The 22,525-nt window shown below is 47.1% G+C and overlaps 1 protein-coding gene across 9 annotated transcripts in view; it reads left to right on the forward strand.

Annotated features, from left to right (window-relative positions):
- Positions 1 to 18,510, forward strand: part of TP63 (tumor protein p63) — a 101,613-nt gene extending 83,103 nt beyond the window's left edge. For 7 of the 9 annotated variants that reach the window (XM_041405801.1, XM_041405802.1, XM_041405803.1 and 4 more), the window contains 6 exons: positions 553 to 635; positions 1,535 to 1,671; positions 12,065 to 12,222; positions 13,117 to 13,261; positions 14,081 to 14,174; positions 15,458 to 18,510. In XM_041405801.1, coding sequence (XP_041261735.1) covers positions 553 to 635; positions 1,535 to 1,671; positions 12,065 to 12,222; positions 13,117 to 13,261; positions 14,081 to 14,174; positions 15,458 to 15,754 — 914 coding nt within the window. In that variant the 3' untranslated portion in view covers positions 15,755 to 18,510. Of the gene's footprint in view, positions 1 to 552; positions 636 to 1,534; positions 1,672 to 5,481; positions 9,780 to 12,064; positions 12,223 to 13,116; positions 13,262 to 14,080; positions 14,175 to 15,457 lie in introns of those variants that run through there. The other 2 variants (XM_041405806.1, XM_041405809.1) reach the window with 2 other exon arrangements.
- Positions 18,511 to 22,525: the final 4,015 nt, after the last annotated feature.

Consider the following 22,525-nt stretch of genomic DNA (forward strand, 5'->3'; position numbering starts at 1 on the left):
AGCAGCCTCTCTGTGCTCTGAAGAGAGCCAAGTCCTTACTGGACATGCAGATGTGGAAATCCACCTTCGGTTTCCCCTGTACACAGTGAAGGCAGCAGGCACAGATTATGGCAGGAGGCAGATGGGAGTGGAGCTTTGTTTTCTCAGTGAGTTCTGCTCCCTGCCAGTGGTCGCACCTTTGTGGATCACTGATTCACCAACAGCTTGTGAGCCTTGTAATACCAAAACTTTCTGTAACTTTCCTATAAAGAGCCAGTGCTTGTTTGAAGTGTGGCTTGCCAGGGTTTTGTCATATATCCAGCACTCCTTGGCTGATGTGTTTCCCCAAGTGACATGGCCTGCCAGCATCTGCCTTAAGCAGCCAGGAGCTCTAAGGGCAGTTCTGGAGTGGCTCAGGCAGAGATCCCTTCAGAGCACTACAGATCTGAGCTGGTCATGCACTTCATGTCTCTTTTGTATGTCTTTTTGCCTTTTTCTTCTTTGTATGCTTCTCCCCTCCCTCTCCCCCCCTTTCTTTTTTTTAATGAGATGCCTTTGGGGCTTCTCTTCCAGCTTTTCGACAAGGAACTCATGGCATACAGATGACATCTATCAAAAAAAGACGCTCCCCAGATGATGAGCTCTTGTACTTGCCAGTGAGTTCTCTCTCTTTTTATTTAGCCTATGTTTAGTATCTTAAATGGTGACTTGAGGCTCACCTAGACTTCGGAAATAACTGAGGATGGGGTTGGGGTGTGAAAGAATAATTTTTATTTTCTTTAATTCCATTAACTACTAATTTTAAATACATATTCCAAATAAAAAATATTGAAAATCCCACTAGGTGCTAAGAATGGCTTGTGCAAGGCATATGAGAATATCTCAAGGGATCTCTCTGTCCTGGTGGAAACGCTATCTTCAAGATCTAACTAGGTTTCCTCCTCTGTCATTTCTGGGTCTGTGGCACATGACCTTTCTCTAGAAAACTGGGTGTTGTCTTACTGATAGGTGGATGCTTCTGTGGCTTTTATGTATATTGCAATTGTAATGCAGTGATAGAAGTGAAATATGCTGTATTAAGTGCAGACTCAGAAGGGGCAAGAAATATCTCTAATTGGCCATTTAGCAAGTCATGGTGTGCTTGGAGAAGGGAGAGCCAAACCCAGCTCCCAAATTTATGTGCTGTCTTTTCTGAGGGCATGTAAGATTCAGCACCAGATCTGCTTACATCTGAGGCAAGTAAAGACATTTTCTGTCTAAATAGGTTGGATCAGAATGTTGCTTTTGGCTGGCATAGATCCACGCTGAGCCATATGACAACCCCAAGATGTTCATCAGCCTGCAGTGTGAGATTATCACTCTTCAGCATTATTTGCTGCACCTCTAGAACAGAGCTAGCATTTTTCTTGTGTGAGCATACTGTATAAACAGACTGCTCTGGTTGTTTACTTGACATTTTCAAAGACTTTCTAAGGTGACTATCAATAAGGTCTATAAATGTAGTCCTTTAAAGCTTTTCTTTCCCCAAACCTCCTGTCCTTTTCCTGTGACCCAGGTGAGGGGACGGGAGACGTACGAAATGCTACTGAAGATCAAAGAGTCCCTGGAGCTGATGCAGTTCCTTCCCCAGCACACAATTGAGACCTACCGGCAGCAGCAGCAGCAGCAGCACCAGCACTTGCTCCAGAAGCAGTGAGTACCAGTGTGCTTGCAGTGTCAGTGCAGTGGGGAGAGAGGAGAGAGACACAGAAGGCTTCTGCACAGGTGTTCACAGGGACACGGCGCTCAGCTGAGGGCTGGGCAATTGGACAAAGCAGTCCTGCTTCCCCCAGTGCATGTCCTGACTGCTGGCAAGGTCCCTCTCTAGTCTTTCATCCCACATATTTCATCTTTTGGCCTCGGTGGGTGAATGAGGATGGGCTCAGTGCCTCATTTGGCTTCCAGCCAGAGCCCAAGGCAGAGCCATTGACAGCCTGTGGTCAAAAACCTGCTGCATGTGCCCATCCCAGCTGGGGGATTGATGCGCTCCTGTCCCATCGCTCTGTGGGAATGGCAGCAAACATGAGCCATCTCCAGTGCCTTCTCCAGAGTATCCATCTGACCGCCTTGCTAAGAGTGTCTAGAGCTGGGACTGTGAGCACAAGCTCAGCTGAGTGCTTGCACCCACTGCAGTGCACTGGAGGGCTGGTGTTCCAGTGGTACAACAACACTTCAGGTTGTTCAGCTGTGAAACAGGCAGCTGAAAGTCAAGAGCAAAGCTGAAAAACAAAAAATTTCCTTTACAGCTAGTGGGCACTTCAGAAAAAGATTCTATACACTCTTCTGAAGTATTGTTAAAAACTGCACTTTGCCAGATGACTGTTCACATTGCTCATGAGAAATTTTCCATCCTTTCTGAACTCAGCTGGCAGGGGTTGCTCTGTGTATTGTGAGTGTGAGGAGGATGGGGAAAAGAAAGGCCAAATAGGTGTCTGGGTTCCCAAAGCATTGCAGTCAGAGGCTTGGGCAGAGAATGACTTCCCAGACAGGCAGTAAGCAGGGTCATTCATGGGCATTGCTTCACCTGCTGTCTCGGGTGACAGAAAATGGCCCCTGGGCTGTAGGTGGCTGCCAGGGCAGTGCTCGGATCTCGCACGTCCGGAGGCTGTGGGTATAACTCATTCCTCTGCAGAGGTTAGCATGGGGCCAAGGCACCACTATAAGTTCCACTTGAGCCTGTAGGGATTTATTTCAGTGCCTTGGCCTTGTCTCAGGACTTCTGCAATACCACAGCTTTCTGCCAGATCTCTGCATGTGTTCGCATTTCGACCTGTGTGTTTTTAGTGTCAGCTGGAGTCTTGTGGAGGTGTGAGAAAAGCCTTCTGCCAAAACGTCTGGAGCATCCAGGGGCTCTGGACTCTTTTCTTGGGGCACTTAAAAATCTCATTATTGTTATTTACTTTTATCAGTCATCTGCACTGTTTGTATATACTATAGCCTGTATTTACTAGCTCCTAGGCATTGTGGCATTTGTGTGCTCTACTGCTTGTCTTCAAAGCTTCACCTGAACCACAGCCATTTCAGCTGAGAAATGGTTTTGTAAGCAGGAATGGACAGCAGCAGACAGCTTTCCTTTGCTGACAGTTGGCTTTGTCATAAACCTTTTTCATGCTTTCTATATCAGTAGAATAGGTTCCTGGCAAATGAGGTTATTTGTGTTACCTTTAAGACCAGCATGTAGAAGTTCAGCCATTTAATTTAATGAAAATTCTTTTGGCGTGTCTTCTGGCGCTTGTCCAGTTGTATACTCATTTTTCTCAGTTGCTGAGTGTGCTCATGCAGGGGAGAAAGATTAAGAGCTTTAAAGGGTGCCAGGAGCATGGAGAAAAATAACTTTTAGTATTTGTCCAGAGCTGCTGCAGTTGTCTCTGTCCACAGCCTGCCATCAAGCAGGGTCCTCTGTGCTGAATGCATATTCAGGCAACAGTTTCTTAGGTACACTTTGGGGTTTGGTGCTTTTTCCTCAATAGTCCATGGTATGACTTAATATCTGAAGGAATGTGTTCAGGGCAAAGGGATGTTGAAAGTTGCCTTTGGTTCTTCCTTCTCAAAATGGAGCAGCATCCAGAGTCACACCTTGGTGGAGGAACTACTGGATTTTTCAGTTTACTTTTTGGGACAGTGGGTAGCATAGAGAAGCTATTGAGGTGTGTGGAAAGAGTTTTTCCTGTCACTCCAACAACATGGAAAGCTGCTTCTTTTTTGAAGAGCAGGAAAAGTAAGGTTGAGATGATCATGGTGAAAGGTAGTTTTAAAAATACAAAACTGTCGTTTTGGAAAACAACTGTATAATGGCTCTCGTGCACATACAGACCAGCATTGCATTTGACAGGCCAGCAGATGCAGCTGTCTGACTGTTCTGGAATAGGAAGGACAAATCTGGTGACAATCAGCATTCTTGTGTCCCACTAGATGACCAAAATACTTCAATGCTCCACATTGTGCCAGACCACAATATTTCTCTGTCTCATCTCCTCTCTCTGCTTGCTCTTTGTGCATGGTTTTCTCCTATTTACTGTTATTCCAAATACCTTCATGATCATAGGTGGGAAGTTGTTGGTTTTTTTTTTCTTTCCGTTTCTGTTCTTCCTTTTTCACTGTCAAATCCTGGGGCCCTTACTTGAACTGCAGCACACACATTTATTTAGAAGAGTTCATAGTCTGCTACCATTTGTGTAAAACAGATTTGCCAGATGATTACTGCTGCAAGAGATATCAGGGGTGGCTAATGCTTTGAGGAGGGAATGTTTCCTCATTACCCTGCTGTGAAATATGTTTGCCATCAATATTACCACGGAGCTACCTGCATAGTCTTTAAGGGTTTCACTAGAAAACACTTTTTCATGTAGCAGGTTTCACTCTGCTGAGCACCATTTTCAAAACTGTTTGTATTTCAGTTCCCTACAGCAGAGAATCACAGAATATTTCAAGTTGGAAGAGACCCATAAAGTTCATAACGCCCAGCCCAACTCCTGTGATTGAAGGGTTTTTACAAAGTCTTCCAATGGCTAGCAAAAAGGGGGCTCTTACATCCAAGTAGGGTCTTGTACCCCAGCAAACATTCCTTTCCTATCAGCAGGGCTGCAGCTATGAGCCCACTGGCTGCCTTTCAGTCTGGTGAGCAGCACAACTCACTATCCAAATGAGGAGGAATTAACCTCATTAGTGAGCTATGACAGAACTGAGCTATCCAATGCCTGGAGTGCTCCAGCTGAGCTGCAGGGATCCCAGGGCTTGCTGTTGTGGGAAGGGGTCTGCTAGGGAGGGCATTCTTTGTACCTTCACCTCATTAATCTTGCTTTTGGTGTGAAAGCTAACAGTGGATTTTTGCATGATTTGGTTTGGTTTTGTAGTGCTGTGCTTGCAAGTGAACTCCAGGCACCTGGATAGTGTTCTCACTACAGAATGGCCAAGATGAAAGGAACCAGGTGGAAGTGCTTTATGGGTTCTGAGGATACAGTGCCCTCTGCTTCAGCTGGTGCCCCCAGGGACCCCTCAGCTTTTCAAAGGAGAGTAGTTGAGCTGTAATCAGTATGGCCAATAGGCACTGTTTGCCTTCTCTAGCACCAAATTCTGGGTTTGAAGTGATTGTAGTTAGAAATGGACTCAATGGAAGCTGCTACTCCTTTTCCTCTTTGTTGAGGGCTTTCATCTCTACTAGATTTGTCACTGGAAACATTATCAGGGCCTTATTTGTACCCATGAGACTAGGACAGCATCAGGTTTCTCTATCAACTGGTTGTTTTCCCTTCCTTGCCAAGCACTCGCTTGTGCCTGGGGCTTTCCAGCTTCCTAAATCTCCCTGTTACATACCCTCACTGTAGGTGCTAAGACATCTGCTTTTTCCCTCTTTGAAAGCCCATGCTGTGATCATGAAGGTGGAAAGTAACTGTTTCTCTCTTGGTGGCTGGCAAAGGGTTCTGTACATTCATCTTTTTCTTTTCTCTGGTTCCTTCTTTACAGTCTCCTTTCGGCCTGCTTCAGGAGTGAACTCACGGACTCAAGGAGAGACCCTCCCAAACAGATCGATGCCATCCTAAAACATTCCAGCCCCCCAAACCCATCAGTATATCCATAAACCGAGCTGGCAGGGTCACTTTGCCCAGCTGGCAGGACTAGGAACAGTGGGGCAAATACACAGCCTGATAGCGGCAGAGTGAATAGTGAGAGTACACTTCTGAAGGGACTCAAACTTTGCAAAAACAACAGACACTTGTACAGACCTCTTAGCTGTAACCCATAGCACTGCGAGGTCGGGAACCACGATGTCGTCTGTCTTGGTGTAACATTTTCCCCTTGGTGTAACATGTTTGTAACGTGTTAATACTCTTTCTTCTTACTTCTGTATTTGTGAAACTCTGTGGGGTTTCTCTGAGCAGGTCTCAATTTTAAAATGCCTCTTGTCTTGTTTAAGTTAAAAAATGTGTCAATGGACTGGGGGGATGGAAGCAGAGGATACGTGTTTAAATGGTCTGTGATAGTCAATTTGGCCTGTTTCAGTGCTGGTCATGCACTAGTATAAGTAGCTGATGTATTTTGTACTGCTGGACAGGGAGAGGTGATAATTATATGAACTGGCACTGCTAAGAAATCAATATTTTTTTTCTGCAGAAAAGCCCTCAACTTTGGCATCATGAGTTGTTTCCACTTATTTCCAACCCTAAGGGGTCTGATGCAAAGTACATCAGAATTGTAAGGAAGGCCGTGTGATTTTGACTTTGCACCAGCTCTGCTGACTTTGATACAGCTTTATTGAACTTAAGGAGTTCCTCCTGACTCTGTGGGCTTGACCCAAGTGGTGAGCTGAACTGTACAAGTTGAATGTGTGCTAGAGTTGTAATGATACCCCTGTGTGCTCAGTGTCCCTGTCCCGTTGCAGCCCTGGGTGTAAAGGGTAGTGTGTCCAAAACTCCCTAGTGCCCTAGCTGTGAAAAGGGATTGGAGCTAGCCCCTCTCCTTACAGATATTCAGAAGTTTAGATGTTGCCTTAACATTTTCATCAGCCCTCCTATCTTTTTCCCCATCTCTCCAAGCCTCATAGTTCAAACGAAAGCAGTGTCATCACATGTTGCAGTTGACTCAGCCAAGTCCACCTTGCCCATTAATCCTGCAACCAGAGGGTCTTGCTAATTGTGTCTGAAGTGCTTCTGAGTTTAGCAAGTCCTGCACAGAAGACTTTTTCTCAGCAAGGACTTGTAAATTCTCACACTGCTTTTATCAAACTTGGTCTCTGAAAGCCGTTCATATTGGGCTTGGCTAGGAGGGGTTTGTGCCAAGCCCAGACTGTCACAAAAGAGGAACAATCAACAGGCAGATGAATGCCATGGAGTTAAGCTGGCTACGTTGAGCATGGCACTGGATGGGGATACTCCCAGTGAAGGAGAAGGGATTTGAGGGTGGGCATTTTGCCCACTGAGAGGTGCTCAAACATCTTCACATGAAGAGCAGCCCCTGATGCTGGGAGAGAAGGGCTCTTCAACCCACACTCTCAGGCATTGCTTCTGAGGAACCCTGCAATGTTCACAGCAGTAAGACATAGAAATGTGAGGAAGTTACTGAAGGTACACAGGAACAGTGGCTGGAGAGCAGAGCTTGGTTGCAAATGCCAGTGATCTGCAGCTCCTGAGAAGCTCAGGAGGCTGTATAAATCCTGCTGGGGACCTGTGTGCCTTGCAGTGCAGTCTGCTGGATTTATTTGGGGCAGACACAGCTCTGACAAACGTGAGATTAGGCAGCATGAAGAGAAGGTGCCTCCCAAACACAGAGCAGGCTGCCTGGCCACCCACCAAGGAGAAAAAGCCTGATGCAGTTGGAGAAGACTCTTATCTCTGACCATCACATCATCTGCTTCTAGGCAGCAGAGCAGGGATCTGAGCAGGTGATGACTCATACTTGACATCTCCTTTAGGCGCCATATCCCATCTCTGGCTATCTCCAATGTCTTAGCAAGACTTGCTCTACCATAGCAGTGTGAAAGAAGGCTGATGGAAAAGAGCCCCCAAAAGCCCGCTGGAGTTAAGAATATCAATAACTTAGCTAATTAAGCACTAACAGTGCCTACTTCATACAGCTGCAGCTTTACCGTTGTTCCTTGTGTAAAGCTAATCAAAATCAAGTGCCTTGTTACCCTGCCTGGAAATTCCAGGAAGTTCTTTGAGATCACAAAGCAGGTCACTATTGTTCTGTGCCTTTTTATGTGGGAGAAGAAAGGCAATGTGATTCCTTTGCCTGTGAGTGGTGGGAACCTGAACTGTAAATGCAGCCCAGATGTAGGATTATGTTTGGCACTGTTTTCTGCTCTTCCAGTGAAGGTTTATTCCTCGATTTTTGCATTTTCTGCTTCTGGATGGCAATATGGAAGTACTGTGACAGGGAAATACTGATCTGTATTTAAAGCACTGCTCCTGGACCTGTTCACCAGCAGGAAGTTTGAGGAGGCATCCACAGCTTGCACTGGAAGATTCCAGTTCATCATTTGGTGTGGCCTCTAGGAAATGCCTTGTACTGTAATGGGCAATACAACATCTCAGACTTCCACTGAACAGGAATGTAAATTGTTTGGATCCTATTGTTTTCTGGAAAGACTTTCTGATTTGTCTCACTTGGCTGTAAGAACATGATTGTTTTGCTGATCTTAGTGGTGACTTGATTTGCTTTCCAACTACCAGGGGGTTATATTAGAAGGTGCTATTCTTTTTTTTTCTTTTATCAACTACCTGGAGCTGAAAGCAATTTGAGTTGTTCTGTAGTCTGTCCTCTGCAGATAAAATGAAAACTTTACCCCAGCTGTATTTTCATTGCTTCTTTGCCATCTCTGTGTCTTCAGGAAAATAAGCCTTTTCCTTTCAAGGAATAACCAAGTGGACTAATTGGGCCTTATCAGGTACTCAGGTTATATCAGTCTGTGTCAACTACTTGATATATATCCACTCCCTGTATTACAGCTCCATTCCCTGGAGAGCAGATTGCATCCATGGCCTGCCTTGAGAAATTCCCATACCTGAAATCTAAGGGGAGTCATTATTGCCAGCCCTGGCCCTGTGCTGTAGTTCCTGTCTGCCCAGTAACTGCTGGAGCTCCTCCTTTCCATGCTCCCAGGGAGGTACCAAGCCTTCAAACCACTGGAGTGATTAAAAAGATGCACTGTTACTTGCTTTAGAATAGAAGCAGTTTGGGATGTGGGGAGTAAGGGCATGTCTCTGCTTTTCAGTGTCCTGCTGCTTCATGGGCCTTCAAATCAGATTAATGACACTGAGCAGCCTCTGTGTCACTTGTGTGCCCTTATTAGACTACATCAGTGACACCCCAGTGTTACACAGACCTGTGGGAAACCTTGCTTTAAAAACCACTGTCCATGAGCACTCTGGCCTTGTGTCCACCAGGGATGTGATCCTTGGTGTGGCTGCTGGAAGGGTGGGCAGACACAGAACTGGACAGCTCTGATTATTCTTGTGTGTCTCTGCACTGACTGGCTCTGGGTCTGCAGGGACAGCAAACTGCAGGCACAGGGGCTTGGGTGAAATCTCAAACTCTGAGCCTGATCTGCCCAATTGCATTTAATGAACCTTTGATGTCATTTAGGGCTGCTTACATGGCTGTGTGCTCCTCTAGCCAACAAGGACTCTGATCTGCCCAGTCAGGTAGTTGGTCTGTCCCAGCAGTTTGCTGCCTCTGGTGAAGGGCTGCTATCCAGTGAGCTGGGAAAATGTAGAGTTATACGAGACTGTGAACTGAATTTTGTTCATATATGGGACAAGAAAGTTCCCTCCTGACCTCTTGTGATGATCAGTATATGCCTTGAAGCATGAGAGACTGATTGCCCTCATAAGAGCTTGCATAACTACAAATGTTATTTGCTAAATAATTACATAGCCTCTTGAAGAGGGAAAACTCAGTTGCAGAAGGTGACTCAGTGCCTTTTGTATCAGACTGTTCCAAGAAGTATAATAGTCTCTTAATTGAAGTCCTTATACCTTGATATTAAAAGGCATTTCATTGGCATTGATATCAAAGAAATGTTAATGCTCTGACTTCTAATCTTTCTTGAGACCTAGTAAGTAAAATTTTAATGAAAATCACTGTGCATGACATTCTTATATCTGTTTTTAAAAATCGAGGAGAAAAAGCAATATATTTTAAATGGGTCCTCAAACACCATGTAGTCCTTGTGCTTAATACCAAAAACATTTTCTTGTGTTTCTAAGGCTCTTGCTATATTGATGTGTGACATTAATTTTCAATAAAATTTTGCATCTTGGTTTATCTTGAGACTTCTCTTTGGCTAGATGGCCTTTTAAACATGTGCTCTTGTGATGGAATAGCTTAGTTGAAACTAGTGTGGGTACAAAAAAAAATGCTTTTGTTTTCTGTTTTACTCCCTTGAACTTGATGATGTTAATCTTGACTCTTGTGAGTATGAATGAGATAAGCGTGGAGTCCCTAAGCTATGTGTTAAAGTATGCCTTTATTTTCTAAAGTGTTTGTTCTAAAGTCTTGGGCTGGGTTGTCTTTGATTGCTTTTTGTTTTTCTTTTACCCCCAAGTATTTGTAGTCTCCTAATTAGCTTTGCTGAGGTCACTGTTGGTGGTGGAGAGGGCAAAGATAGGCCCACTGCTGACCTCAAGCAATGCAACTCAGTGTCCTTTGGGAAGCCTTTGTTGATTTGATTTGGAATTTTGCTGTGTTCATTGTCCTCCTCACTTGCAGATTTTGCCGTAAGAGACTCTTCAGGTGTGTGTTAATTTCAGCTGAAGCTCAAGTGCCTGAACACATGAAGTAGAAATACTCATTGGTCCTAAATCCAAAAGCCTTTTGGGCTAAGGGCACTGTGAACTTGATTTGAATTTCATAGCTGGCCTCAACTTTCACAACTGGGGAATTGAAACATCAGATCTGAATCTTTCCCTTCACTCTGAAAAGTCAGGTCTGAACTTCATGGCTCGGTTTCACTTCCCCTTGGGAGCTGCTGCCATTGTTAATATTAATTTGTGAAGCTTCTTGTGCTTTCCACTTCCTTGAGTCTGTGAAGTTTGCTGGATCTTGTCCTGCATCTTCACTGCCAAAGGACAGTTCACACCCTTCTGTACCTCCTGTAATTGTGTAATTAGGTAACATTTCTTCAGGGCCTTAGATACTCTAGCCTGTTAGCATAGATGTTTTCTCCACCCAACACTGCAAGTCTTGAAAGTGCAGGAAGCTGGAGACAATGTAATTGTATGGAACTTGACCTTGAATGCTGAAGGTTTTAATAAATTGTCTAGGAATAAGCCTTTTCTTTCCTTTTACACTTTGCTTATTTGGAGTAATAATTATTTTATTTGCATAGAAGAAAAGCCAGTTCCCAGGAATTGGTGTAACCAGTTATATACCCAGATGGGAACAAGTTTCCCAGTGGGAAATGAGATGGGAATGTGCCCCTGGACACTCAGCATGGGGTCAGTGTGATAGGCCAGGCTCTGTGGCGAGCTGGGTGACCTCTGCCCTGCAGGGTGGCCACAGCTTGAAGGTACTTGTGCCTGGGAAGCAGCACATTTCCCAAACCTTTGCCCAGTCCTACAAATGCCCCTGGTGCCAGAGAGAGAAAAACCTGCTCCCTTGTGGCATGGCAGTGCTATGCCAATAGTGCTGTTGGACCAGCTTTAATGATAATTTTCTGCATGTCTCACATAGGACCCCACTCCAGATAGGGTGCCACAGCCGTAACTCGATCTGGGAGCTGGGCTGCCATTCAGAAGAGCCCAGTCTTGGCAGTCTGGATCACTTACATGGCAGGATTGCAGCTGGGACCCTCGGGGCTGGGCAGCAGGGAGCTCTGGCCAGCCTCTCTGGCCCACTCCATGAGAATGCTGGGTGGAGTTTGGGGCTGGATGGACTTGAGGGAGGCTAGTGCTGTTGTCAGGTGGTAGCAGGAACTCAGTCCTCTTTGCAAGCAGCCTGCAGGGCTTGGATACCAGGTTTGCATTAACACCAGCAAAAGCTGCTTGTTGGCATCCCAGGCAGCTCTGACCATCTCAGTAGTGGTCCCTAACGTGCATAGAATCTGTCTTGAGCAAGGAGCCTCTGGCTGTTATAACTACGAATTTTGAAAAAAAACAAGTGATAAGCCTGACCCAATCTGAAAACTGTTTTTGCAGTCAGGTTTCAGGGGCATTTAGGATGGTTTGAGATGGTTTCCTCAGTTCTTGTTCCTTTGAAAAAGTCTTTCACCACAAGGAGAGTTTAACTTAAAAACATTCTTCAAATCTTGGCACATGTTTGCTGGCATTCCATATATTCTTTTCAACTGAAAAACTTGCATAGACACTTCTCCTTAAATCGAAAGTTTCAACCAAAAATTAAGCTGTCCCTTTTTTTTTGGTACTTCACTTTTTTAAAGTGCTGAGAATATCTGGGAAACATCTTATTTCCTGTTGACTCATTCTCCAAGGATCTTTATCTGTGATGCTCCTATGGTATCAGTGATTTCCCATGCCATGTAGCCCCTTGGGTGCACACTCTCAGCAGCCAGCTGCTTTGATCCCTGTCCTAACATCTCCTTGGTTTGCAGGACCTCCATGCAGTCGCAGTCCTCCTATGGCTCCAACTCTCCACCACTCAGCAAAATGAACAGCATGAACAAGCTGCCCTCGGTCAGCCAGCTCATCAACCCCCAGCAGCGCAACGCCCTGACCCCAACCACCATCCCTGACAGCATGGGAACCAACAGTAAGAAACTCTTATTCCTCCTTCTCCTGTTGCCTGTGTGCTCCCTGCTAGTCTGGACAAGGAGACTTGGCATCTCCACATGGCTGCTGTTAAGCTGGAGAGCCTGGAGTCATTTGCTGTAAACTGCGGAGCCAAATAAATATTGCTCGCTGGTGTGCCACGGGGCAAGGCTTCAGCATCATGCTGAGAGCCTCACAGGGTGATCAGAGCTGCTTCTTGCTGCAGATCTAGCTGGCTGCACTGTCCTCTGGCTTTTGAGACTTGTTTCTTCTTCCTTTCCCAGCAGAGGAGATGCAAGTGTTGGCAGCATTTTTTTCCCTCGGTTCAATTAAGACAGTTCTTAATTTTAAAGGAAGCATCTCGCAGTTCTTTTCCTCCTGGCTGCTGCTGTGTGCTCAGCAGTCCTGTAAATCCAGGATGACAGACATGGTTCTGGGGGCTGAGTTTTGTTGGGGCTTTTTTTGGTTGGTGTTTTGTTTTTTAATTTATTTCAAAACAGCTGGACTCTTGCCCACACCTGTTGCTGAGCCCCTTCTGGTGCTCTTGCTGTCTCTGAAAACAAAGCTGTTTGGCTGCTGTATTAGGTTACTCTGCTGGCTCTGTCCTGCTCGTCTCCTGTGGCTAGGCAAGCCAGGGTTTCTATCCAGCCTGTCTGGGAGGGAAGGTGACGCGATGGTGGCACTTTTCTCCTGTGAGGGGAGAGCTCCAGAAGGACTGTCTCATCTGGTCCTTGGCCCTGCCTGAAACTTCTCATGAGCTCACTGTGTGCAGAGTTTTACAGGGGATTTCAGGCTGTTTCAGCTGTGGGTGCTGTCCTGGGGTGCTGTGCTGGGGGCAAAGCCGGATCTGGGCATGCCTGGGTAACAATGTGCTCCTCCTTCTTCTCTCCTCCAGTTCCCATGATGGGCACCCACATGGCCATGACCGGTGACATGAATGGCCTCAGCCCCACGCAGGCGCTGCCTCCTCCCCTCTCCATGCCTTCAACGTCCCACTGCACCCCCCCTCCTCCATACCCCTCAGACTGCAGCATCGTCAGGTGAGCGGGAGCAGGCTGCCCGGCACGTTGCCCACACGAAGGGAGCAGAGCCCTTGGGTCTGGAGCCTGAGTGATCCTGGAGCACCGGATCCCACTAGGCTCTTGGCAGTCCCGAGGCTGGCACCCTCTGGGCACCGAGCCTCAAATCCCCACCTCCGAGCAGCTGAGAGAAACAGGGATGTTAGGACTGCAAGAAAGCTGAGGGATGCAGCATCTGTTGGACTGGTGGAGTTTGAGGGTGCCAGGCTGTCTTGCAAACATTTCTTGTTTTTCTTTTTTTCCCCTCTGGCCCTTTGACAAGCCGTGGCTGGGGTCAGAAGCCCCTCTGCCCTTTGTGAGGTCAAACCAGTTGAAAGATGCTGCCCGTGAATGAGGAATCCTTTACACTTAGGGAAGAATGTGCTGATTGGCAGTGCATGATGTGTCTGAGCCCTAGACTCCATGCCTTGCTAAAGCCCTCTGTGCATGCACCAGGCTGCCGTGGGCTCATCCACCTTCTGGGTGACGTGACCTGGCAGGAGGGTCTGTGTGAGCCCTCCTGCCTCAAGACCCAGGCTGTGCAGCACTGGCTCTTAACTTAGGCAAGGTGCTGCCATGAGGGCTGTCTGCTAGGTGCTGAGTGAAGGACTCCCTCATTTGTTTGATGTGGCAGCGATGTGGCTTGCTGGCCTGGGATGTCTTGGAGGAGGTCAAGCCAAGGGTGAAAGCTTTGTTTCCTGTTGCTGCAGATTGGCTGAGTGTTTGGTTTTTCTGTGGTTTGGGCTGTTGCAGCCAGGGTGATCCTATTTTCTCTCTCCTTCCTTCCTTCCTCCTCTGCAGCTTCTTAGCGAGGTTGGGCTGCTCATCCTGTGTGGATTATTTCACGACCCAGGGGCTGACCACCATCTATCAGATTGAGCATTACTCCATGGATGTAAGTAACTCCTCACCATTTCCTTTGTTTGCACTCTTGGCCCTGCCTTAGGAACAGGTCAGAAATCCAGACTGAGTATACTTCTATTTTTACATTATTAGTTTGGTTTAAGGCTGTTGCACATAGAGAAGAGATGTTGTGAGGTAAAGAGAGGCTGGACTTGGGGCCAGCACTGTAACTGCCTTGCCTGGCACAGAGAAAGAGTGTCTCCCCTTCCCCAGCTCTGTCTGTCTGAGCCCCTGAAGTGGCCCCAGCCCACGTGCCTGTTAATTCTGCAAGGCTCGGTTTCAGTTTACACCTCACTTGCCTGCAGACAAGTAGGCTCTCCAGAAGTGGTCTGCAATTTTCCCTGCCTGCTTCTGTTTTCTGGCCTTACCTTAATCATCTTCCCTTGCCACTGGCATCTCATCCCTGTTTGTTGTTCTCACTTTTTTACTCTTGCATGGCTTTTGCTGCAGGGTTGCTGCTTCCTCTCAGGGGCCATTGCTCTCTTCTGAGCTGGCTGTCCCATTTTTTTTCCCCCAAAACTTTGGGAGACTGTGGTTTGCTGAGCTGTTGCTCCCTAGCATGGGCTGCCTTCCTTCCTGCTGCTGCTCTAATTAGAAAAGCTGACCCAAATTAACTGAAGTTGGTGGCTAATTTTTTCAGAAGCTAATACTGTGTATCCCAGAGTTTAGGTAATGCAATCCTCATGTTTTGCACCAGAAATGATGAGGCCTCAAAGTACAGGTTTTTTAAGGCTATGTGTCGGTTATTAAATTTGGTTACATTAAAGTAATTAAGACAATTCCTGTCGAGTCACACCCAGAGCTCTGGATACTGGAGCTCAGGCTTGGATTCTAAAATCCTTTTGCAGGATTTTCCTTTGTAATTAACATGGAAATTTTCAGCCATTGACTTTCAGCAACCCAGCATCCCCCACCGCTGACAGCCAGCAGATCTCCCTGAGGTTGTCTTGGAGGCCTTGCAGTCCAGTTAAGCTTCTAGCTGTAGGTCACTACATCTTATGCATGAACAAGTGTTTTGTGCAACTTAAAAATAGACTTTGTGCCTTCAAAGCAGGCTGTTGCTGCCTCGTGGCCACACATGCCTGTTCCAGAGTGAAGCACCATTTCCAGGAGTAGTGGTTTGTCTTCTGCTGCACATCATGGCCCACCTGGGTTTTAGCAGCTTTGGTGGCTCTTGGTGGCCCAGAGGCTGTGTTCACTCCTTGTGAGCCCAGCTTGCCCTGGGATCCCCCTGGGATAAGCCCTAAGTGCTAAGCCCTGCACTTTGCCTTGCAGGATCTGGTGAGCCTCAAGATCCCGGAGCAGTTCCGCCATGCCATCTGGAAGGGTATCCTGGACCACCGGCAGCTCCATGACTTCTCCTCCCCTCCCCACCTGCTGCGCACCCCCAGCGGCGCCTCCACGGTGAGCGTGGGCTCGAGCGAGACGCGCGGGGAGCGGGTCATCGACGCCGTGCGCTTCACGCTGCGCCAAACCATCTCCTTCCCGCCCCGCGACGAGTGGAACGACTTCAACTTCGACATGGATGCCCGGCGCAACAAACAGCAACGCATCAAAGAGGAGGGGGAGTGAGACCCGCGGGCCCCCCTCCACCCCGCTCCGGCCACGAACTGCTCAGCCCTTCATTTGTCTTCCTTCTGCTTGGTACTGCACCCCCGGACGGAGGGCGGAGGGAACCTTCTTGCTCACTCCTGCTAGGTCATGCCCTGGGTGCTGTCTAGGTCGTGCTCCTGGACTGCAACCTCCACCCCAGCTCTTGCAAGGGGAAGAGCTGAGCAAAGGGGGAAGGTGGGTGGTATTTCCTTGACTACCGTTGACCTTCTTGAGAAGGCCAACTTGTTTTGTGTTTTCCTTTGGGTAGAGGGCTTCTTTTCTTGACTTTTGAATCCTCACACACCTTGTGGGTGCCCTGACCTGAAACATGTTTCTCTCACCCAGCTGTCCCACTTTGTAAAGCAGGAAGGTTGGAATACAATTCTAAAATATTCAAAAAAACCCCAAAACCCTGGGGAAAAAAAAAAAAAAAAAAACAAAACAAAAAAACCCAAGCATCCAAGCGCACTACAACAACAAAACCAAATGCAAAAAAACCAAAGCAACCCAACCCTGAACTGACAGTTTATCTGAAAAATAAATGGGAATCAGTCTGCTGAACGCTGCACTTAAACAGCCTCTTCCCGTGGAGCTGAGTGCTCTGTTCATGTGTAATATTCTCCAGCGGAGACAGCACATGCACTTTGCTGGGCAGGCCAGCGCTGACAGCACCTGCATCCTGCTTTTGCCTTGTCCCTCGCCTTCTCTGGAAAAACCAAGCCAGCTGTTTCCCCTTGTTTTGGGTATACATTCATATGTATGTCCTGGTTTGTGTCCCTCAGGCTTGGAAGTGTAAATAAATCTACTGGTCACTTGAATGCTGTCCCCACCTGACCTTTAACAGTATACTGTAATACTGTACATATAACCATATGCCGTAATACTCCTGACATTTAAGCTATAGAATTAGGCTTTGCCACGCAGCCTGCCTAGTTTAGCATAAGGATTTGCCCACCTAGCCTCCAGTTAAATGGAGGAGTGAGAGCTGCACAGCCATTTGTATGACTTCAGCCACCCTAAACTCAGACAACCTTTTGTTTGGATCATGCTACATTACTTGGGAGGAAGCGAGACTCATCTTTAGATATATCTTTAATGGGAGTGAACTGGTTGTGTTTGTTGCTGTAGGTTAAGTGACAAGCAACTAGAAGAATAACCATAAGCTGCCTTAATGCAGAGATAATTTCTGGGAACTATGGGTGTTGTTATCGCAACTAGCCATGTTTACATGAGAAATTGATTTTTCTCTGTTTTTTTCTTTACTGGTTCTACTACAGTCCTGCACTGAGGCATTTGCTCTGCTTTCTAATGGTCCTGTGGATGAATAACTGAGAAATGTGTTTCACATTTTCATTAGCCAAAGTACTGAGACTCTAAGGTATACAACCTAAGCTGAGGAGCAAGGCTCTGCACAGCTGCTTTCAAGTTGGCTGGTTCTTTTTAACAGTTAGCCTGACTTTTTTTTTTTTTTTTTCTGGGAAAAGATGGAAAAAGCAGCTTAAAGGAAGTATCATACCTTACTACAGCTGAATATTCCTGTCTCAACGCAGTGGTTGTTTGTGGGCCCTGCTCTGTGTCACAAATTTCATTTAAGTCTGATACGGTTGTATCCTCCATCTGTCTGTTGTGCCAGATCTGTGTTGTATTCAAAGACTGCCTTTTGGTGGCTCTGCAAGCCTGTTTTGGTTAGCTATAAATGGTAATGCCAGATGGTTACACTGTCAAGTTTGTATATAAATATTTTTTGTATGTGTAATTTTTTGTTTTCCTACAGTAAGACATGATCAGATTTATTTCTTTTTGGGAGACGGGGTTTGACAGAACCACAATTAAATGTTGTTGTTTGTTTTTCTGTTTTTTAATTATTATTTTTATGCAGAAGGCGTACAGTTACAAATCATGTAACAAACAGCCAGTCACTTGGTAAATATATTTGTATTTTTCATACTGAGATTACTGTGTTACTTTGCAGTTGAGGGGGGAGCAAGCATCTACTGAAAGCCTGTGGTACCATTTTATTTTGTAACACTTCAAAGAGCAGTGTCCTAGATTTCAAAGTATTTAACATGCTCAGTGTGAGAACTTACTATAGCTCTTTATTTTTTTCTATACAAAAACATGAGGGTTGTTCTGCTCTTGACTTGATGCAAGGATTAATTCAGCAGGGCAGTGTTAGAGTGGGGAGAGAGTTAGAGCAGGTACTTTACAAGTCCCTGGAGGTGAATTAGGCTGTACTCTTCTCACCTCCAAGGTTCTGGATCTCCATTGTGTAGTCCTTCTGAGCTGCTTCAGTATTGTACATACACTGATACAAAACACACTGTCATTTTAGGATCTAGGGAGCTTCTGACTATAAAGGTTAATGCATTTAATGCTGTGCCCAGAATCGGTACAAGAATTTCAGCATCTGCTTTTGAACTCAGCGGTGAGATGGAGCTTTTCTGCTGCATCACTAGTGATTAAAATATATGCTGTGAAAACCTTTCTACTGTATGTCACTATGGAGCCCACTTCTGTTTAACTGGAATCTCAAGTGAGTTTGAACTGCTGTAGCTTTTGCCCTCCCCTGTAGAGCTGTGATTTTGTTTTGTTTTGATGCATCAAAGTGTTATGGCTTAATGGAGCTAAGAATCTGCCAATGCTTGTAGCAATGACCATGTTACCTGCACCAAGGCGCCTCTTGTGTTTTCGAACACCTTGTTGTTGAAGTGAATGAAAATAAAAGCCAGAACTGAAAATTACACTGAATTCCCAAGCACCTTCTTTTCCTCCCTGTGCTCCTTCTTGGAAATGTCCTCCTCTGAGCAGCTGGTGCTTAGTGCCACCCTTGCCCATGGGTGCAGTTTTCTGTCCCCACAGAATCTATGTGGTCCAAAGTGCCATCGCCCATCCATCTGCTGCCTTTCTGACAGATACTGCAGGTCAGCTCCCTAAGCCGCTTGCTGAACTGTGAGGTCTTCAGCCTTTGGCATGGCTCTTTTTTGGCCTTTCATCAGATTTGCATATTTTTTTTTCTGAGCAGGACACCAGTTAGTACCCCACATCCCATGTCCTGCTGGAGGGAGGGTGTGTGTGCTTGGAGCAGGCAGGGTTGGTGCTGATCTTTGATGGGAAATAACCTTGCACCAAAGGCTTTGTTCATCACCCTATGCATCCTAGCAAAGCCATTTCCTTCTCCTTTGCATCTCAGTTTTTCTTCCAAGGATTTGAAGAAACAGGTCAGAGCTGGTGGGGTGGTTGTTCTGAAGGGGATGGGAACGGAGTCCCCTCCATCAGCTGAGGGCTTCCTTCTGTCCATGGACCACCACGTTAACAGCCCAGCTTCATCACTGGATTTTGACAGGGGCCATATGGCTGTCTTACAGTTTTTATGGATTACGATTGGGGGAGGATGCTTAGGAATGGGGAGAGTGGAAAGAAAACCCCACAAAGGTCTTAAAAGAAGAGGCTGCCCTAACCTCCCTTGGGAGCTGGTTTAATTGGGGTAGGGAATGCCTGCCTGATTTCTTTGGTTCTGATTGCTGTTGCTTTTCCCTTTTCCCAAATTATTAGAGTAGTTGACTACAGATATGAATATCCAGAGGTAACAGCACCCTGGTTGCACTCTGGCAGGATGAATGAATGTGGTATTAAAAATTAGTACGTTGGTCTCAAAAGAGAGAAGTGCTACTAGAACAGCTGTGAGAATTTGCTGTTTCAGCTGACGGATTCTGCCTCTAGATGGGTGAATTGGATCACATAAAACAAGATTTCAGTTTCCACTGAACAGGTAGGCTTCAAATATGGTTGTCATTTCTGACTGCTGTGATCCACTGCTGAAGTGGGGAACCTCTACATTGCTTAGGTTACAGCAAGGGTTCCAGTGCTGAGGAATCCCAAGCTGCTGCTCTCCCTTTTGCCCTCCACTGATACCCACTGGAATTTTGTCTTTGGATATTGGGATTCTTCATAAGCAAGCATGAAGTTTTCAGGGCAGGGATCCATTACGAGCTTCCAGCTGTGTTTTGCAAGCCTGGGTGGACCTCTGAAGGCTTGCATGCCCTTCTCTGCTGTTAGTCCTAAGTGTGCTGAAGCTAGCAGTCCCCTGGAATGAAGCTTACCCGGACACAACAAAACCTGGCAAGTGTCTGAGTGAAGCCTGTGGAGGGTGTCTTGCTCATCATGTTCTTCCTGTCCTGTGTGCCTTAGCAAATCCCCTTCCTGATGGCAAAGCAGCTGCCTGTGCCATGGGGGAAGGATTGCAGGACCTGGCCTCCTACTCTGCCTCTTCCCACATTGTTTCTCCATGGGAAAACCACGTGGGCAGCCCAGCTCTGCGCCGAGTCAGAGCTCGGGCTGTTTGCCCTTCTGATTTACTGAGCTGTGGAGTGTGTACCTCTTGTCACTGTGGGGTTAGTGGGGAGCCGTGGCAGGCCCTGCAGGGCTGCCCTGCCTGGCCCCTCGGGCTGTGCCTGTGCTGAGCTTGTGCCATGGAGCTTTGGCAAACAGCTCTGTCTGCCTGCCAGGCTCCAGCTGGTGGTTTCTGGGTCCTGAGTTGTTTTGCCTCTCTGTGACCCATGGCAGAATTGTCTTCCTGAGCACACAGCAGAAGGTGGAGGCTGGAGTTTTGGAGCCTCATTGTTGATATTTGGATACACTGGCCATGAAGGTCAAATAAACAGGAAGGAAGATAATCTCTATGCTCTGTTGGCAAGGACTGGCTGTGGCTTTCTCTCAGCTTTCTTCCCTAAGATGAAGGAGCCAAAATTTTTTCAGAGGTATATGGTAGTTTTCCTTTGCCCAGCTGCTGGGTGAGCATTGCTATGGACTTCCTTGGCTCAAACTGGTCCAAGTCGTTTTTGGGGGAGGGTTTGGAGGATTAACTGGTTTTGTTAAAATCAATTTTACTTCCTTGCAAACACCCCTGGTGTCATATGGTTTATTCTTAGGAACATCAGCTCTGCCTTCATGAAATAAGCCAGGTGCCTGGGGCCATAGGTGAGAAAAGGAAAGACTTTGTGGGATTAGGGGGCAGGAGAAGCAGGAACTGGGGCAGGACAAGGGATCTGCAGCTACAGGTCCAGGGCATAGATGAACACTGAGAGGTATCACTGAGGGTGGTATACAGTAGCTGTGTACCTACAGCATTGAAGCCAAGGCCTGAAGGGTCTGTGCTACACCTGAGGGTATTGATTGTGCCCAGTGTGCTTCTGTCCTGGTGACTGCAGTCACAGCAGTGCCATGCCCACCCTGCTCCCACAGCAATGTCCATGAGGCCCAGGGACCACTGGATTTCGATTTGAGTGCTCTAAGAGTGTTTGGGGAGCCTTTCAGCTGATTTTCTCACCAGTGTTGCAGTGCACTGCCCTTTGCCTTTGTGGTAATGTGGCCACAGCAGCCAGTGGCTTTTTGGCTGTGCCACTTCCCAAAGTGGATGATGGGGATACGTGCTCCAACAGGAGGTGTGTGCCTGCTGGCATGCTCAGCAATTACTCACCAGCAGCTGGGCTGATACCAACCATTACAGCATGCAAGGGAGATGCTTACATTGTCTCTCCCAACAGCCTAGGGTAGGAGATTAGGCTCTTTGCATCAGCAGTGGCAAGAAAGTCCCAGGGGAGCCATTCAGGGCATATTAGATTCCCACTCTGAATCACGCCCTGGAAGATGCAGTCTCGTTATTGCCTGCATCAAGGCCAAGGGAAGACTAAGCTTGTTAGTTAATATTTAGCAGAGTGGCTCTGTCTGTACAATCAGCTTTGCTGAGTTCTGAAAGCTTGAGAGACACGGTCATGGCACAGCCATGTGCAGCAAAGAAACTGAGGCTAAGGGGCTAAGGGGGAACAATGAAACAAACCATCAAGCCTGGGGAGGAGGTGGTGCTTTTCCTCTTCTGTTCAGCTGCCAGCAGTCTCAAAATGAGAGTCTTGGAGCCAAAAAACAAAAAAAAAAACAAAAAAAACCCCCAAACAAACAAAAAAAAAAAAACCAAAAAAAAAAAAAAAAAAAAAAAAAGGAAAAAGAAAAAAGGACAGAGAGAAGAGAAACAAATCCAAACTTGTATTAAAAAAAAAAAAAATCGAGACAAGCTGAGAGCTGGCTGCACAGAAGCCAGGACTCTCCCGTGTCCATCGTCTCCCGCCGCGTGGGCTCCCTGTCGAGGGGATTTGCGGGGCAAAAAAATCACAGAAATCACAAAGCGGGAAGAGCGCAAAGCGCTGCCGTATTAACACTGCCCCCTGGCGGCCCCTGGCGGCCCCGCAGCCTCAGCCCGGGGTGCGGGCTCCGCTCCAGCCCCGGGGACCCGCGCGTCCCCCGGGCCACCTCCGGCGCTCACCGCGTGGGCACGAGTTTATAAACCCGCCTCTTCTCGCCCCCTGCACCCCACGTGCAAGGGCAGCAGCAGCGGCTCCTGTTTGTTTATCTTACATGGGCGGAATAAGCAAGTGACTTGTTGGTGTTGCACAACAAATCTTCCTGCGGCCGCCTCTTGGGAAAGCTGCTGCTCTCCTGCCCTTTGCCGTGCACATGGGGGATCCCCCGGTGTTGTGCCCATCCCAACCCAGTCCAGCACAAATGAGAAATTCAGAAGATGCAGACCAAAGCCCATCACCTGCCAAACCAGGAGAGATGATTCCTCTGACCCCAGGCATCCCTTGGGTGCGAGAAGCCTGAAGCTGTGCCCTTAGCTGGTGAGCCTCTCCCCAGAGATGCCTTCAGAGCCAGAGCCTGCCCACCCCAGGAGGCACACTGGAGGCAGCAGCCCTGCAT

Source organism: Onychostruthus taczanowskii, unplaced genomic scaffold (assembly GCF_017590055.1).
Source record: "Onychostruthus taczanowskii isolate IOZ18803 unplaced genomic scaffold, ASM1759005v1 scaffold24, whole genome shotgun sequence".
Classification (NCBI taxonomy): domain Eukaryota; kingdom Metazoa; phylum Chordata; class Aves; order Passeriformes; family Passeridae; genus Onychostruthus; species Onychostruthus taczanowskii.